This window comes from Panthera tigris, chromosome X (assembly GCF_018350195.1).
Source record: "Panthera tigris isolate Pti1 chromosome X, P.tigris_Pti1_mat1.1, whole genome shotgun sequence".
Classification (NCBI taxonomy): Eukaryota; Metazoa; Chordata; class Mammalia; order Carnivora; family Felidae; genus Panthera; species Panthera tigris.
The window spans coordinates 15,592,082-15,611,070 of NC_056677.1; the positions used below are offsets into that span (position 1 = coordinate 15,592,082).

General features: G+C 44.4%; 1 protein-coding gene across 4 annotated transcripts in view; it reads right to left on the reverse strand.

Annotated features, from left to right (window-relative positions):
• SH3KBP1 (SH3 domain containing kinase binding protein 1) overlaps positions 1-18,989 on the reverse strand; it is a 328,527-nt gene that overhangs the window by 82,312 nt on the left and 227,226 nt on the right. For all 4 annotated transcript variants that reach the window (XM_042974825.1, XM_042974822.1, XM_042974824.1 and 1 more), the window contains 2 exons: positions 16,674-16,749; positions 2,861-2,955 (listed from right to left, as the gene is read on the reverse strand). In XM_042974825.1, the coding sequence (XP_042830759.1) occupies positions 2,861-2,955; positions 16,674-16,749 (171 nt within the window). The remainder of the gene's footprint in view (positions 1-2,860; positions 2,956-16,673; positions 16,750-18,989) is intronic.

Genomic DNA, 18,989 nt, shown 5'->3' on the forward strand with positions numbered 1-18,989 from the left:
TCTCTCTCCCTCTCTCTCAAAAATAAATAAGTAGACATTAAAAAAAGTAATTTGAAAAAATAATAAAAACAAAATTGATAATACACAGGGGACATTTTTAAGTTACAAGCGAAAAATGGGCCCAGGTAGGTACATGACACAGCATGAGTTAAGACTGGCTGTATTATTAGCTATTGAAAAAGCAGCCAAGTGGGTAGGCAGAGGGCATCCCGGGGGGCAGGAACATGGTCTGGGTCAGGTTAGGGAGGGTACATGAGTAAGACAGGGCCATCTCAGGAGAGCTTGTTGTAGAACGGTGATGTGGCCCAAGGCCAAAAAGCCAGATTAAGACCAGAGCGCCTGGGCAAATGAGTGCAAGGAGAATCAAGCTGGATTTGACAACGAAGGTGAAGAAAGTTGCTAAAGACTTTCATTGGAGCAAAGGGGTCACACGAGCAAAGCACCATTACAGGATGATAAATAGAGGGGCCTGGGGTGGCCACCCTGGGGTTCTCCTCCAGAGCAGGTGCTGTGGAGGGTGCTGGGAGAGGGAGGAGGTGAGGCTCTCTGCTCAGCCGGCCCGGAGAGGTGTGGACTCCAGCGTGGGCCTGGCTGCCCCACGGACAGGAAGTGGCAGGAACACAGGAAGGCAGAATCCCCAGGCTCCGGCGCTGCTGGGCTCGAGAGTGGGGGCAGGGCCGAGCGAGGGGGAGGAAGTGTCAGAATGACACAGCACCCTGGGCCTGAGGAGCAGGAGCAGGGTATAAGCCAGGTCAAGGGACTGAGTGTATGGCAAGGATAACAAGGTCACGTTTTGCAAGCATCTATAAGCTGCTTCAGTCTCTAAACTGCTTCTACAGGCATGAGGATAGGAAAGTGAGGAAGTGTGGTACAGCTCCCGGACACTCCCGACATCAGCCTTCCACATCCGCCCATGCCCCTCTCCCTGCCGTGCGGATGGAGGACGGAACCAGGAGAGGGTCCCTTTCTGACTAAGCTCTTTAGAAAAATTCAATTCCTCTTATCACACTGGATCTCGAGCTGGTAGGAACAAAACCATCAAGATGAATGTGTTCTCATCATATGTAATCAAATGACAAGGACGGGAATATAATATATTGAGGTAGAAACAGATGTATTCAGATAAGAGACCATCCATGGTAGTTTTTTTCTTTTCTCCAAACCTTATTAAATATTATTGATACATCTGGTTCTCAGTTAAAAAGAGGCTTCCCCCTCCAAAGAAAAAGAAAAAAACAGTAACATGCACCCCTGCTTTGCAAAGAATGGGTTATTCGACTCTCGGGTTGCTTTATAGTCACAGGGGAAAGTAATCTATCCCTTTCCCTGTAGGATTAAAACCAAGGATCTGTGCTAATTAGCAAAGTATCTGTATTGTGCTTTATGCCTATTTAACAACTTCTTTATTCCAAGTATTTGATTAAGGGTGTTGTTCAAAATAGGAAACGCACCATGCAGACACAGGCCGAAGGAGGCACCACTTAAGGACGAGGGGAAGGGTGGTAAGGAAAGAGAACCGCTTCCGCCTCCTTGGCAGAAAGAGCAAGAAGGGCAGTGTTTTACCCTCCTGACATGTAAAACACTTACAGAGATACGCTAAAACAAATGCAGGGAGAACAGTTTACAGATAAAGCAATGAGCACATTCCTGGCCCATCAGTAGAGCTGGGGATCGTCTACTATTCCAGAAAAGCAGTCTTAGCAGTGTCTTCCATTCCACTGTCATATGGAAGAGGCCAGCGTTCTCCCTACAATACTTTGATCTTTGGTGAGCTGCTTAGCCTCTGGGGTCATTAGTGCCCTGGTATCTTTTGGTTCCGGCTCTTAAAACACACAACTTCTACAGCCATTTCTTAAAGGTAACCGTCCTGGACTATAAAAGGTAAATCGTACCCATCACTTTATGGACACACGTGGGGGCGGCGGGGGGGTGGGCTGGCGACACTGGGAGCCCCTCGCTCTCAGTAACGGCCACAGGAGCAAGACCCGGGGCCTAGCTCCCCCACCCTAACCCCTGCTCTCTCTCACCTTTCCCTGCACTCTGCACCCTGCCAATAGCATTCTAGCCCTGCATGAGCGCAGGCAGCCATTAGGACCTCCAAGTCATGCTTGTACCAACAGCGCCACACATTCCCTGCCACTCACCCGGAACCAAGAATGAAGCACCCAACACATCTTAAACATGGCTCAGCTTTTCGCTGCACTCAACCATCATGAGAACCCTATTATCTCAGACAAAAGGCTGTATATTCTAGGAATCATTTAAATAATACATCTTTCAACAACCTACTGGGTGAGTACCATTGCATGAGAGCATAAATAGTACACGGTTCAGGCCCTGTTAAGCTGCATCAATTCACACAGATTTTACAGGTCTCTGTATGTTTACAGGGCTCTGCCTGTAATGGTAATGAAATCATACAACCTTCTTAGCCCAAACAAGACAAGCAAAATTCTCTCAGGCATGCTACCTGTCTTTGATGTGAACAGCAAACATTCTCTAAGCGTTTTCTGCCTGAGAGGCATGACACAGCTTTGCAGCTGGGGCTGCTGCAGAGGGCGGGCTCTCCAGCCAAGCAGGCGGCCTTCTGGGTTAGGCCTTCTGGGATGGAGTTTTCTGCAGGGCCATGCAAAACTGCAGCTGGCTCCAAGACAAACAGAATCTATTGGATTTTCAAGTTCATTCATTCACCTGGATATATTGGGCGTAGCCTGATCAAGAGGAAAGAGGCAAGATTCTCCCCCAGGAGAGGACAAAAGGAAAATCAAGTGTTTCAAGGGCTAAACCAACATCTTGTACCGTCCAGTCAACACCTCAAAGCGGTTCACGGTTTGAAAGGCAGGAGGAAACCTTTGTTTACCTTATTGATGAGAGTGACTATATCTCCTTCTTTGATTGTCAATTCATCGTCATTCTGGGCCTCATATGGAAATATTACTTTGCAGTAATCCTTGACTGTAAGAAGAAAAAAAACACAATCTTTAAAATGCTTTATCTAATGAGCTGGTCCAGGAAAAGATGCCCTCTCTCACAGTAACTTCAGAGAAAAGCACACTTAACAGACAGGATGTAACGACTGCATAAAGAAAGGGTCACCCTCAGGAAACTGCCTAAGATTGCTCATTTGGGGCTCACGATTATTTTTTCTCTTCATTTGCTCCCCTCACAAATCATGTGATGTCACAAAAAGGCACTGTTTTGTGTCTCTCAGGCAGAAAAGCAGAAAAGTTTCTTCGTTCTCAGGTATCTATTTTATATACTCTTTAGTTTATATACCATTTTATATACTCTTTGGGTGCATGCATAAGCAAACGTAATCTAAAAGAACAAAAAGCTTAAATTCCGCCCTAAGAGCCTTTGTCCACACATCACTAAGTCGGAAACAGGGTATCTGTGTATGTTACGAAGCAGACACAGTACTCCAAACAATAAAAAAGACTGCATTATGATATATTCCCAGAGAAAGATATTTGTACGTGAATATGTGTCAATCACAAATAGCCAACGAATACCGACTAAATGTTCCTTATACGTATGTGTATGTCGGTGATGGCGGGGGGGGCAAACTTGTTCAAATATGTCCCATGGAGTCTCTGTGGGAACCTGCCTACTTAGGTGTGGCTGTTCATCAGCAAGGATATGTACCAGCCCTCACAAAAGAGAGAAAAACACTAAGGCCACCGAAAATCAGTTCAAATATGTCCTCAATTATATACTTTTGAAAGTCCATCCGATGTTAGGGGCATCTGGCTGGCTCAGTCAGAAGAGTGTGTGGCTCTTGATTCGAGCCCCACAGTGGATGCACAGATCACATAAATAAATAAATAAACAAACTTAGAAAAAGAGAAAGTCTATCTGATGTTAAATTATCTCTATTTACACAAAAGCACCAGCTTAGAAGAGAGCAAAAACATTTGTCAGGTAGCCAGGAAATTAAGACTTGGAAAGCTGGGTTCAATGACTTAGGACAGAAGGTAGAAAGAAAAATTCAAGAGAATTACTATCTACTGGGACAGGCATTTATTATTCTGCAGCAAAGTCAACAATCCTAATGGCTTTGAATGACCTTAGATATTTTCTAAGGATCAGGCCAGTTCGTGCAGACAGATCATAACCTAAAGCTATATACACAAATATCAATTATATTGTCCCTAGTACGATTTATATGACTGAAATGTGGGGGTTTTATTATGGTTAATGTCATATCAATCAAAGAGAGTGATGTATGAAATAAAGGCAAGAAAAAATCTGTAATACGGACACGCCGTGGTCTAGGGTTGTTTCTGACATGACAGGAGAACAGAGCAGAGAGAGGGAGGGAGGGAGAGAGGGAAAGAGGGAGAGAGGGACTCACTTTCTGTGCAAATGTTTTTGCTTTCTGTCCAATGGACAGAATATATCAGTTACATCCCCTGTTCTAGCATGGGAAACCATCTGTCTTCGTTACTCTGGGCCCCCGATGTGTCTTGTTCATTAAGCCGTGCTGAGGGGCACTCGTTCTAGATCCCATCAATACTACTCTGCCTAAAGATTCCTAGGTCCACATAGTTACCAACATTCCATCTTCCTTTAATTAGTAATAGCAAACCTCCCAAATTCTGAATTGGCCAAATATTCTAAAAGGAGGGAAAAAGTTAAGCATCTTTAAATTGGATAATGACAGCTCTTTGCCAATTTTCCTACTGACTGTGCTAGTGAAATATGACTATCCAACCTCAAAACTTACAATACTGAAACAAATACAGCACTACTTTAGAACTGCCTGCAGAGTCCCAGCTTGAAGAATAATTCATTAGATCGAAATCATGGAAATATCTTACAAAAAAGATAAGACACTCATGGTCAACAAAGAAAAAAGAACAAGCATTGTTTCTATTCTTTTCCATCAAAAAAAAGTTAATTAACTGTGTGGTAGACATTGGTTCACAGTTCCCATTCCCCATCCCCTTCCCAGTTCATATAATCTTGCTGCCTTCAGGTATTACATTAGGAAATGGGGAACCACCCACAGCCTTAGGGATGAGTAAGCTATGTCTAGGCAAATGTTGCTCTCGTTCCCCTTTGTCAGTGATTCGTTTAGGGGTGAGCATGTGATCTACTTCTAGCCAATGAAGTGCTAGAGGAGTTCTACTGGGAGGTGGGAGGCTGTTAGATTTTGCTCCCTGATTAAAAAAAAAAAAAGAGTGGAGAGGAAAATAGTTGCCTCTGCCTTTTGGCTTTTAACACTGACATCCTTGTTGGAAGACAGCACAACGTTTGGCACTATTGCAGTCATATTTCAACCATGAGAGGAAAGCCAAGAAAATCACAGAGGAGGGGGGTCTGAGTCTTGACACTGTTGAGATGTCTGTCGAATTAGCCAACTTCAGGGGGCCTGTCTGGATAGCTCATTACCAGACTCCATAAAACTGTATTGGTTACCACTACTTTGTGGCTGCACAGGTATTTATCACTCAAAGCAGAAGGCACCCGGACATGAAGGAACTTGGTGGAAGAAAGAGGACACTTCCAGTTACCTCCTCTGAAACACTTGGCTATCATCTGCCTCTTCCTATGCTTCTGTGTTACTTTCTACCCCCCAGTCTCTTCCCTTCATCTACCTCAGGACCTGGCCCATAGGAGGGGGTCAATAAATGACTGTGGAATTGACTTATAACCAACATAAGGAAGAAATATTTATAAGAAAGTACTAGCATGCCTTTAAAATGTTTCATGGAGCCATTTTGCTTTCCACCCAGTTTCCCTAATATTTAAGGAGGGCAGGTATCCCCCTGCCTTTCTTTTTTAACATCTTTAATGACATATAATTTTTATGCCATAGAATTCACCCATTTTAATTGTATGGTTTGAATAGTTTTAATAAATGTATATAGTTGTACGACAATCAACATAACCCAGTTTTATTTTTTAATGTTTTATTTATTTTGAGAGACAGAGAGAGAGACAGAGCGAGGGCGAGCACAAAGAGGGGGAAGGGCAGAGAGAGAAGGGGACAGAGGATCCAAAGTGGGCCTTGCGCTGGCAGACTGACAGCAGTAAGCTCAATGTGGGACTCGAACTCACAAACCGTGAGATCATGACCTGAGCTGAAGCTGGACACTCAACCAACTGAGCTACCCAGGAGCTCCAACATAACCTAGCTTTAAAACATTTCCACCAAGTATACTGTTTTGTGTGTGAAGCACTGGATATAGAATTATCTGGAAAACACCAATTTAGCTAAAAGTAGGAGATACAGGTGCCAGTAGCTACTGTCAACTACCACTGGCTATGAAGCAGGCTTCAATATCACACTTGCCCTTTTTTATATCCCTACAACCAGACACAGCTCCCACTCAATGCTGCTTGACCCCCTAGTGATACCCACAAAGTGGAGGAAATTTTGAGAGACAGTTAAACAGGAGGTGAGGGTTATGGGCCAGGAGTCAGGACAGTCAAGACTAGGTTCAATCTTGGCTGGGCTGTCCTCAGCACAAAATCTGAGGCAACCGTGCAATAGCTCTGGACATCAGTGTCCTTAGATGTAAAAGGAGAGGCTGGCCGAGGAGGGACGGGAGGAGGATCTGGTTAACTTCAGTCGAACACTCTAAGCAAATTTCAACTTATTCTAAAATTGCAATATACAACAACTAAAACCAAGGTTTCTCTGGTTAAATTAGAGAGTGGGGCTCGCCCATCTTCCACCCAGGTCCCCAAAATAATCTCAGTAAAGTTCTGGAGGCTCCAAAAAATCACACTGGACCAGGCCTGAGTTCTAGCCCACTCTGACACGTCACGGCTCTCGTCACAGGCACTGTAGCTCCGAAGACCCCTGATCAAACAAGGCAACCACAGCCTCACATTTTAAATTATTATGATATATTTGAAAAGAAGAATTTGTTTTTACTACTGAGGCATTTGGGCCCTAATTCAGCAGTACTGGAAAATAAAAACATGCTGCTAGTTTGGATATACGAATGGTTTTAAGATATAAATAAATGTATAAGCAAAAAGAATGGATTAACTGAGACTATGATTTTAATTTTACATCATATGGAATGAAGATGTTCTCTACTTTAATTCAAACACTTATTGAGGCACTACCAGGAAAGAGACATTGTCAGTTCTTGGGCCTGTGACATGCAAGTCAGTCCAACCAGCCATCCCACCCTCGCAAGGAAGTGACAAATTGATGCCTGGGGAAAGGCAAGGGTAAAGGATGACAAATTCACAAATGTGTGAATAAGCGTAGACTCACTCTGACGGGATACGGCTGGGGTGATGCAGAGGAAGGCAGGATTACATTCAGGAGGGAGTTTACAAAGGAGGAGGCATTTGATATATCTTGAAAGAAAAATATAATTCCAAATCCTTTTTGGACGTGGGAAGATTACAAATTTTAAATGAGTAGCAGACAGAGATGAAGAGGAAGGGAATGAAATTAATTTGGGGGGCAGGCATTTTCCATCTATTCATCAATTAGATGGATTTAATTAGTCCAAGATCAAGTAGAAATGAATGCACACGTGCACATAAAAAAAAATAAAGGCACAACTTATCCAGTGATTGAGATGAATTTGTCTCTATTTTTTGGAAAGATTTTTTAAAAGCTAATGAATTAGCCTAAGACTGAAGTCCTAAGTCAATTCTTTAGCTTTCTGTCTTTTTAAAAATGTTTATGTATTTATTTTTAAGTAATCTCTGCACCCAATGTGGGGCCCAATCTCACAACCCTGAAAGTAAGAGTTGCATGCTCCTCTGAATGAGCCAGACAGGTACCCCTTAAGCCCTTTTGTCTTAGAGTCCTTGAAGAATCTGATAAAAAAAAAAAAAAAAAAACAAACAGTGATTTCCTATTTCCAAAAGTAGGAAAAAAAGACACATTCAAAGGTGCAGAGAAAATGTCGCGTACAAAAGGTTCGAGGACCCTGACACCAAATCAACATCCCTTACAGTAATTATTGACTGGCATTCCAATTTTAAGGAACTTGTTCTATTAAAACTCCCCAAGAAGTCCAGTCATGATTCACATCTCCCTCACCAAAAAAACCCACATTATTTCAATCTCTAAACTTCTAGAAGTTTATATAAGATTAAAAACAGACTGTTTAAGAAATTGAACTCACATGCACACAGCCCATGACTCCCTTCAGATGATTTTATAATCTACTCATATAAAAAACAAACCAACTTAAAAAATGCCCTCAGCTTAAAAAACAAATCAAAGCAGAACAAACAGAATAAACATATCAGCAAGCAGTACATAACACACACACACACACACACACACACACACACACACACACACACACACCAAGGAAATAACATTAAATCCAGGATGATTCTCTGGACTCCATTTTAGGTCACGTAGATTAAAACCCCATGTGTCACAGAGTCTGGTAGAAAGCCTTCTAGAACTTCCAACAGTGGTAGAAAGTACCAGGTAACCCTTATAACTGTTGTCCTTTGGGATTCCAGAACAAAAGTATCGAGCCCAGGGTTGTCTACTTTCACCAACATCAAAATCTAAGGTTCTTTCATTAAAGTGACAAATATCTGATGCACTACTGGTTCATAATCACTTATCCAAAAGCCCCGAGGATGGAATTTTTCAGGTTTTTGGAAAAGAAATTTATTACACATACCACACAACAGATAACATCCTCAGCTGGGGTCTGGGGCTGTACCCAACCATCAAATACATTAAAATTCTGCAGCAAATGCATGATTTGTCACCCCAAGTAGGATAAAGACTATACATAAATGCCTATTAGTCCAGGACAAGGTTTATATCACCCCAAAGTAATAAAACCTTTTAGTTTTCTAGCTTTTTGTATTTTGGAAATGCAATAAGGGTATGGACTTCTGTTACATTCTGGGGGGAAAGAGACTAAGTTAAGTGAGACTGGTACCTGGTTCTCAAGGAGCTTATAACCAAGAAGAGGAAATGAGGAACGTAAACAGAGTTCTTGACGAGGCAACAGTGAGGGAAAGGTAAGACTGATGTCTTCAGGTTAAAGCACCAGAGTATCATGAATGGGGAATCATTTCCCAAAGGAAGGATTTAGGCTCCCTTCTTGGAGGGGTAAAATGGCACCGGGCTCTGTACAATGTTTGAGGACTTTGACCGGAGGAGTAGGAGTTGGCAGGGGTGGGGGAGAGTTTTCCCCAACCATTCCTGTGACAGGTGGGGCACCCGCTCCTTCTATGCCTTCCCAGATTCCCTTCTCTGGGGGTCCCCGTCAACAGGTCTGAGGTTGGACGAGCAACCCACAAGCACCCTGGTGATTCTCATCAATAGGGAAGCTCAAGGAACAGTCTACATCAGTGGTTCTCACACACGAGGGGGCATCGGCGCCAGATGCAAGACTTGTGAAAACAGAAGCCCCGAGGTTCCTGATTCTCCAGGGCTGCGCAAGGCCCGGGGATCTGCATCCCTGACAGGTTCCCAGGTGATGCCGATGCTGCTGGGCCAGGGACCGCGCCGTGAGATCCGCTGATCCAGCCATGGGTATTAGCAAATATTCAATGCTAGCCAAAAGCGAAACAATGGTGGGGACCTGGAGGGAGGGCCAGTGTGGTGGTGGTGCCACAGCTGGGCGTGCCAGATCACAGATGTAGAGAGGACATCCAGTCCTGAGTCAGTCTGAGGAGCTGGGGCTAGTGAGGAGGGCCGGAATGAATACTACGCTTGTCATTTGGTCAGTAAATGTTAACTAAGTGCCCACTGTGTACCTAGCAGCAGAGAGGCAGCAGTGCCCTCGTAGAGCTTACTACAGTCTGCACCAGCCGTTCACAGATAGGGCCGGTTTGCTCCCCAGGGGACACAGCATTGCCTGGAGACATTTGTGGCCGCTGCAGCAGGAGGGGTGGTAAGGAGGTACTGGAGGCTAGAGATGGTAACCATCCAATAATGGGCACAGAACCGGCCTCACAACAAAGGGCGACCTGGTCCAAACGTTCATAGTGCCAAGGTGGGAAAACCCTGATCTACACTTAAATTCAGACGGGGGGAGACAAAACCTAAGGCGTACGTCACTATGTTGTGAACTCCAGCCCAATGCCGGCCTCCACGAAAAAGGGGACAGCGACCCCAGATCACAATGACCGCCTCTAGTCCTGGATGCTGCTGGGAATTTGACTTTCAAATTATTTCACTATTGTGAATTATGACACTTTTTAATCTCTTGCTGTAAAAGGAAGATTTTTTAAAAAAAAAAAAAAGGAAAATAACCTGACGAGCAAAGCCTTTCTGTTCCCTAGTACAGCGCACATCACGGCCCCTCCAACGACACTTTCTCCTGCTCAGATGACAAGTCTTTGGGAGAAAGGAGATCCACAAGGATAACACAAAAGGAGTTAGCTTTTATCCTCCAAGAGGGCTGTACCCAAATCTGGGTGTTCAGCAGCATGGGCAGGCCGGGCACCCTCACAGGGAGACCCCCACTCTGAATCGGGACAGCAAGGTCTGTGTTGGAAGCACTTGAGGAAATCCTGAGACACCGAGCCTGGGGACTCTAAGGCACATCGAGTGTGCGAGGCACCAAAGCGCAGAGTAGGAAACTTGTTTCAAACTGGATGCGCCCAAATATGAGTTTTGGGGATACAAGTGAGCAAAAACGCCTTCCCTGGAAAGGTAGCATAAAAGAGCTCCCAGGTGAGGCTGGGAAAAAAAACCAACATAAGGGAATCGACCCCTTTTTCTGCTACTTAAACATGTGGTGAGAAAGCAAAAAACTAGCTCAGACATGGAAAGTAAGAAGCTGCCTAGCCATCCATCAGGCTGCGGTCCCACAGCCAGCTGCAAAGCCAACAGGAAATAGTATCTCTCCCAAGCACATGCTGCAGCTGGAAAGGGTCCTAACAACCCCTTCTCTGAGGACCACTGCTTTCTTACTCCCAGAGAAAGCCTGTCCTCTCAAAGCACAGACAACCAGAAACTTTGCTTTTTCTATATCATATCAGTCAGAATGAAACATTCCACTCTTGACCGAAGGAACGAAAGTCACTGTGACACAGAAAAGCAGCCGCGATCCCCCACGCAAGTGCAGAGCCTCGCGTAAAGAGTTCTGAACACAGCACTGCACACTTATCTTAACTCGGTGGTTCCCAAAGAAATAGGACCTGGGTGCACCTCGCAGTCCACTCCTGATGCTGACCCCTTAACAGCCCTGCGTTGCTTGCAACCTGTCAAAACACTGCTTCATTTACATTTCACTGCATTCCCCCTTCCTCCGAACTGGTAACCACTCTCTTTTCTTTTGTCTGGTGTGATGGGGCCGCACGGGTTCTCCTACCAAGTGTCCTCAGTGCGATGAACCAATAAACCTTTGTCAGGCAAGGGTTTATCTTGGTGCTGTTGGGCTGAACGGTCTAGAGCAGGGACTAGAAAGAATGAAGGGTCTGTCAAGCCCCACGGAACACTGGCAACCACTACTAATCCCTAGAAACCCAAAGTAAGTTCAGGGGTCTTAGGTGATCAAATGTGTCATTTTCCAGCTGGTGACTGTGAACTTCAGAAAGAGGACTCATGGCTACTATGCCACTTTCACAAGACTCTGTCCAGTACAGAACCTGTTTAAATTTTAAGTCATTTATAAGTCTCCATTTGCTCAACTACCACTTGTCACGTGCCCAGTGAGTCTATGACACTCTTCTGGGCTATATAATGGGGCTATCGAATAGAAAGACACAGGCTCTGCCTCGAGGGACCCACGATAGCCACAAGCCACCATGTGTCACCATCACAGGGGACAACTCCCAGGAAGTGAGTCAATGAACAAAGCTACCAGGAAGGTGGTACAAGCGTCCAGGGATGGAGTGAGGAGAGGTTAGGCAGGGCAAGTTTAGCTTTTGCCCCACTGTCATCATTTATTCAGAAGCCTCACCTGCCTTTGTCCAAATTTTGTCAAGGATCATTCTTTTTCCTAACCCTCCTGCTCAACTGGTGCTCTGAATCTCTAAGACTTTAATTCTTTGTTCAGAAAGATGCGAAATAGCCTATTTCTCTGGGTTACTTTTTCTGTCCCACCAAGGCTACAAATCTGCATCAACTGTAGTAAGAAAGAGAGAAATTCCAGATGTGGTGAGCTGGAGGAATCTCAGGGTACTTCATTTATGAATATTTAGACAGTGTCTCTCTTGTTATGAAAGTCCTGGCAATCTGTTCCCCAGCATGCATTTCAGATGAGTTTCAATATCATGAAAGCTTTACTGGGGGGAGAGGAGGTGATGTTAGTTGTTTAAATAAATCCTAATCAGCTGAGTTTCACTTTCCCCCAGAAAATACCAATCCACATGAACATTTTTTGAATCATCATAACTCTTAATCCTCACGGGAGCTTGTATGTTAGCCTGCCGAGGACAGAGATGTGAGGAAGGGGCTTCTCTCCTCTCTACTGCTGGGCGGTTTTTGTTACAGATCTGTCCACTGACCAGAAAGGAGGGCCGCCCCACTCTCAAGCTCAGGGAACACAGGAGTCACATCACAATCTGAAAGCGATGCAAGGGGCTTTTTGGTGGACTTAGGTGCCTCGTGGAGATCCTGGGAGAACGTGCCCTTTACAGTGAAAGCCAGAAAGCAGGTAGGGGAAATTAGCTGCAGAAATTCTTTCTTTGGCCCATGAAAAACATCTGTCAATAAACATCCTTCAAGCCTTCACTGACACTGAGAATTCTCCTTCTGACCTCCTGCACACTTACAGGTATACTTACACCTATACCCGATGACCTCTCACGTTCCCACTAAACTGTCCCCATCTTCTTTTTGTCTCTCCCCTCTGGCTGCTCAGTTCTTTGAATGCAGAAATGTTTTACTCTGAATCGTTGAGCTTTTGGAACCGAATCAGAGGATGAAGATGCTGGGAGAGACCACAGGGGTTGTCTCTAGAGCAACCCTCGGACTTCACAGACAATGCAGACAATGAAGAGCAAGGCAGAGAAATAAAATTATTCATCCAAGGTCACACGGCTAGTGAATAACAAGCTGGTCCTAGAATGCACACCTCCGACTTTGGGCGAAAACACACCACCCAGCCTCTGTTAACAACACTCTTTGTTAACAACCCATCCTGGGGTGCCTGGGTGGCTCAGTTGGGTGTCTGACTTCGGCTCAGGTCATGATCTCACGGTTTGTGAGTTCGAGCACCACGTCGGGCTCTGTGCTGACAGCTCAGAGCCTGGAGCCTGCTTTGGATTCTGTGTCTCCCCCTCTCTCTGTCCCTCCCCTGCTCATGCTCTGTCTCTATCTTTCAATAATGAATAAATGTTAATTAAAAAAAAAAACCATCCCCCCACCGTGATGCTTCCAGAGAGCCAGGTGGATGGACATAATTAATAGATACTTATAGGACGAAACAAGGTTTGGGCTAGAGCCTAGATCCTCCCACATGCTTGAAGGAGCTGAGTATTCGGATCTGTGTTAATACCCAGGCCCAGAAAGCCCATCTTAGATCCGAGAATTCCTCTCAAACGGCCATGTCCAATACTGTGGCCACTAGGCACACGTAGCTATTGAGCACTTGGTTTGTGGCTGCTCCAAGTTGAGCTGTGCCATGCACGTAAAAGACACACTGGACTGTGAAGACTCATATAGATAAAGAATAAAAATATCTCATTTGATAATTTTATTTTTTTTTCAACGTTTTTTATTTATTTTTGGGACAGAGAGAGACAGAGCATGAACGGGGGAGGGGCAGAGAGAGAGGGAGACACAGAATCGGAAACAGGCTCCAGGCTCCGAGCCATCAGCCCAGAGCCTGACGCGGGGCTCGAACTCACAGACCGTGAGATCGTGACCTGGCTGAAGTCGGACGCCTAACCGACTGCGCCACCCAGGCGCCCCTCATTTGATAATTTTATACAGGTTACATGTTAAAGAGATACTATTGGGGATACACTGAGTGAAATAAAATACATTTACATATTTAATTTAGTAAGCTCACTTGTTTCTTCTTTCTTTTTTAAAAATGTGGCTGCTAGAAATTGTAAAATCACGTATGTGACTCACATAATATTTCTATTAGCCAGCTCTAAAACACAGCTACCCTCCCCACCCCTGCCCAGCTAATCTTTCCAAAAAGACTGGAATCTCCTGCCTGCAGACATGGCAGAGGGTGAAAAGAAAGCATCAGGAACAGGATCTTATCCGAGGGCTAGTTCTGAAGACCTGAGGATTAGTCACTGCAGCACGCCCTGCAGACTGTCCAATGTGCCACATCCTTACAAGTGACCCTCGGGTCCCTGCTGCTCGGAATCCTCCCAAGAGCAACCCACAAAGTCACCCAAGGAGGACCAAGGTCCTTTTTATTCTGGACAGAGGTGCACCATCTACAGGGAATTCTGACTTTACTTCTATTGAAAGTCTTTCCCTTAAAACAAAACCTCTGTTCCCCAGATTACTACTTGTGCAGACACAAATCAGGTTGGTCAAGACCACTGGTTGTCTCATGTCACGAGGACAGCCTACCCTGGGGACCACATTCCCATCACCTTTGAGGCTTGATGTGTCTTCCCCTTTTTCTTCTCCTGCCTATTCCCCATTCTGGTCGTCCAAGCAACGTTGCTAATAACAGGGATCATTTAGAAACCTGTCAATTGCCGTAACTACAGAATAAGCAGTTGAATGAAGGAAGAACAGGCTACTGCCCAACAAGAGAAATGTTTGCAGAATGGTTTAAATATTCAATTCTTGAAAATTCTTCAGTGCCTAGAGGCACCTGGGTGTCTCAGCTGGCTGAGCATCCAACTTGAGTTTGGCTCAGGTCATGATCCAAGGGCTGTGGGATCGAGCCCTGCCATTGAGCTCTGCAATGAGTTTGGAGCCTGCTTAAGACTCTCTCTCTCTCCCTCTGCCCCTCTCTCCCCAGCTTGTTCTCTGTCTCTAAATTAAATTTAAAAAGAAAGAAAGAAAGAAAGAAAGAAAGAAAGAAAGAAAGAAAGAAAGAAAGAAAGAAAGAAAGAAAGAAAATTCTTTAGTGCCTAAAGGTAGGTTTGGCATAAAAGTGTATAACCTGCATGAATAAACGCAGGGCCAGGTTGTCCTGAGGAATATTGATGAGTTCCAAACAGTGGTTCTGGAAGTGTGGGCCCTAAACCAGGTGCAGCAGCAGCACCTGGGAATTCCTTAGAAAAGCAAAGTTCCAGGTCCCACTGGACTAATGACTCAGAAATTGTGGAGGCGGGGCCCAGCAACCTGGGGGGTGGGGCCCAGCTCTCCAGGTGATTCTGGGGTCCACTCAAGTGTGAGAACCCCTGCATTAGAGTATTAGACAAGAGGGCTTTCTGCCTCTGACCAGGAGTCGGACAACAGCATTACCACATGGAAGGCACCAGACCTCATCTGAACCTTCCACACCAAGGCACAGCTACAGCACCTGCATCCGTATCTTCCATGAACTTGTTTATCAAAACCACCATTTCTGGTTTGGCAAATCCCACAAATTCATTTTCCTAAGTCTAAGGCAGTACCCCTCATTTGCTTTTGAATGGTATATTATTTCTCAATTAAAAGGATAAAGCTGTGCTTGCTCTTATATTAATCATAATTATATATGTGTGATTTATGTTCTCTCAATCTTTGGCTTTCCAAACTATATTAGCAGTCTGTCCACATTAAGCTCATAAGAAAATCTGAAGCTGGAAAAAAAATAATAAAATCCCTAGAAGGAACTGAAGTAATTGTTTCTGACCAGAGCCTGTCCAGAATGCCCTAGTTACTGAAAGGATAGCTAAAGGGATTGGAGGCTTGCCAGATTAACAACTACAAATTCAGGACGCCCAGGTATATTTGCATTTCAGATAAACAACAAAGAGTACGGGGGACATACTTATAACCAAAAAATTATTCACTGTTTATCTGAAATGCAAATGTACTGAGCATCCTGTATTTTATCTGGCAACCATCCAGAACAGGAAATAGGACCTTTAGGAAGGCGTTAGGGAGACAACTATCCTCAAACACTTAAAGGGCTGTTAGGAGAAAAATGGGCTAATATCATTGTAGACCCAGAGACTAAAATTCGTGGGTAAAAATTCCAGGAAGAGCGTATGTGGCTCAATGGAAGAAAGACATCTGCGTGTAGAGAGATTTTAGTCGAGACGCACTGAGGATGCTGGCTGGCAGGCAGGCAGGCAGGCAGGCAAGGGCTGGGAGTGCTGGCTGAGTGCTGAGGCAAGAAGGTAGGGCCTCCCTGACTTAAAGGCCTATGAATCCCCCAACTGCTTGAATTGCCATTCTCTACAGCCTTTCTGCCTCCTGAATGATGCAAAGTGATTGGGTATATATGGATAAGCCCCAGCTCTGATACAGGCGGCAGGAAAGAACCACATTCCATAAAGAAGAAAACCCCCCAAGAGTGCCAAATCTAACTTGTGCCCACCCACTGGTAGGACCCAGTGGAACACATTTGGGTATATTTTTTCTGATGTATTTTAAAACGCCATTAAGGTGAAGGGGATTAAAGAGTACACTTATCATGATAGGCCCTGAGTAATGTACAGAATTGTTGAGTCGTGATATTGTATACCTGAAACTAATATAACACTGTATGTTAACCATACTGAAATTTAAAAGACTTAATTTAAAAAGTTAAACAGCCATTAGGATTATGTGAGGATTTTTCAAAAGCACGTCCATGACTGAAAAACCCTTAACTGCTTCCAAATGTAAAATATGGATAAATAAGGAAACTCACTCTTTGTCCTGCTGTCCATTTCTGGTTTTGACGAGTCTGGAGTTGCCGTCGTTGGAGGTAACTTCTTTCCAATTGTCTGAGGAGGAAAGAGATCATTTTACTTAACTAGATGATTCCCTCCATTAAGCAAAGAAAGAAAATCAAGTTCATGATGACAAAATGTTCACAACTGTTTCTAAAAACCACACCCTCGAGGCGTGGCTGCTCCGAGCAGGGGCTGCCATTCTTTGACAGGTCAGAGCCTCGATAACAAGCATAACAAGCACGTGAGAGAACCAGGGAGAAAGGGTTTCATCCTTGTAGGCGCTCCAAACCTTTTATTCCCATTCTTCCTTGATGCTCTTACTAAAAGGCTGATGATTTTCAGCAAAGTAGACAGGTACCTTTCCCCTCACTTGATGAGAAGCTGACTATATCCGTGGAGGCACAGCACCTGGCCCAGAGGAGGCACTCAAGAGTGTGTGCAGAGTGGAAGAATGATAGTAAGAAGAAAAGGATAAAAAGACAGAAAGACGGGAAGGATAAAGGGAGGGAGGGCCAGAAGGACAAGTGGATGGGCAGGTGGAAGGACAGGCAGAAGCAAGAATGTCCAGGGCAGGTGTGCCTTATCGCATGCCCCAGCCGTGGAAAATGCACCGTGCCTCGTGGGGTGGGAGCGAACACGCCCACGTCCTCTAGCACAGGTCTATCTGCCCTAAAAGTGGAACGAGGGGAGCCCGCAGCGCTCTTCCTTCCAGCCTTTTAACCTTCCAGGGCTTTAAGAAAGGCCTGTGCCACAGACCCTGGGTGTCTATTTACTAGTAAAAAAAAAAAAATGATGAGTTTGTGTGGAGTTCATTTTCTTCCCTTCGTTCCAGACTAATTCTATTATCATTCATTATTAATAAACCATCCACAGAAAAGACTGATACTGTCACTGACTAAAGATGTTTCTGAAAACACAAGTGACTCAGAGGCTCAAAGGCACCAAAAATGAAAAAACAGACAGTAAACAAAATGCTGCTTCCAAAGGCAAGGTCCCTTCCCACTCTTCTCCTTTGCCACCACATTTGTGTGATAATGATTAATGCCTGAGGAAATGGTCTATTGATACCTGGGAAATGGCTGTCAACATCAAGTAGCTGGGGCAATTCAACCTCCCCAACAACGAAGGGTTTCCCTAGCGAGAATTCCAGCCACTGGGAAAGCCAAACATAGCTGCACCTTGAACACGTGAACAGGAATGAATTGGCATGGCGGAATGTTTCTTCAAATAAGACTGATTCACCACAGTTTTTAATTTGAAAAAGTCCTTGATGCTTCAAATGTTGAAACTAACATTAAATATGAATAAATCACAGAAAGAGGAAAAGATAAATCAAATCCTCAGCCCTTTATGAATTTTTAAAAACATTTGTGACAGAAAGCTTTTACATTTTACACAGTGACATTTTTATTTAGTGCCACAGGGCTTTCTAAATTGGATAAAAAATGAAATCCAAAATATTATGCCACCCCTCCACTGCTGCTAAGTACTCCAACTAAATAATATTTTGTGATTCCAAGGAAACATCAAGGAGGAAAAAAGTGTGTTGTTATTCGGCCATAAGGTCAAATTTGATGAGAAACCGTTCTTAGAATTATCTTCAAAAACCAGGAACTGACAGGAAAAGTAGGCACTGTCAAAGTGTCATTCACATTCCTGTTCACACTTCCAACAGCATCGCCATCAATCTCTGTTTTTCCCTTTCGGACCAGACTAAAGTATCACTGCCATTAACTCATTAGGAAGAAGAAAAGAAAAACCACCGGCACGTCAGTTTTCACTGACAGTGGAGAGAAGAAATCAGGAATATGCAGAAGGAAACACTATGCTCAATCCTGACTTGGGTTCCTTTCTGGGAAAAAAAAATGAAGCTTCCAGTGGTTTGGGCGTTAAACCAGGTGCCTTCCTTTAGAGACCTTCATAGGTTGTATGCTCGGACAACTCCCCCTTATTTAGTAACAAAAGGAAGCACTGCCCGTGGTCCCTGATGCCCTGGTTCACAGGACAGTGCAAGCTAACAGACATCAAGAAGATCCACCGGTTAAATACACTTACTTCTATACAGAAAAACACGTAAAGAACAGCTTACTCTGTTCTGTTTTCTTGCTATTTCAGAAAATACAGCACGCTGGCCTTTGCATGGATCCCAGCAACAGGGGTGATGGTGTGGCTGAAAATGCACTCACCTTCCAGGGGTGCTGGGCTTATTAGCTCCTCCTTCCTTCCTCTTGGGCCATGATTGAAGGTCAAGAGTAAGTCAAGATCCTCCCCTCTCAGCTTGGTCTCCCAGG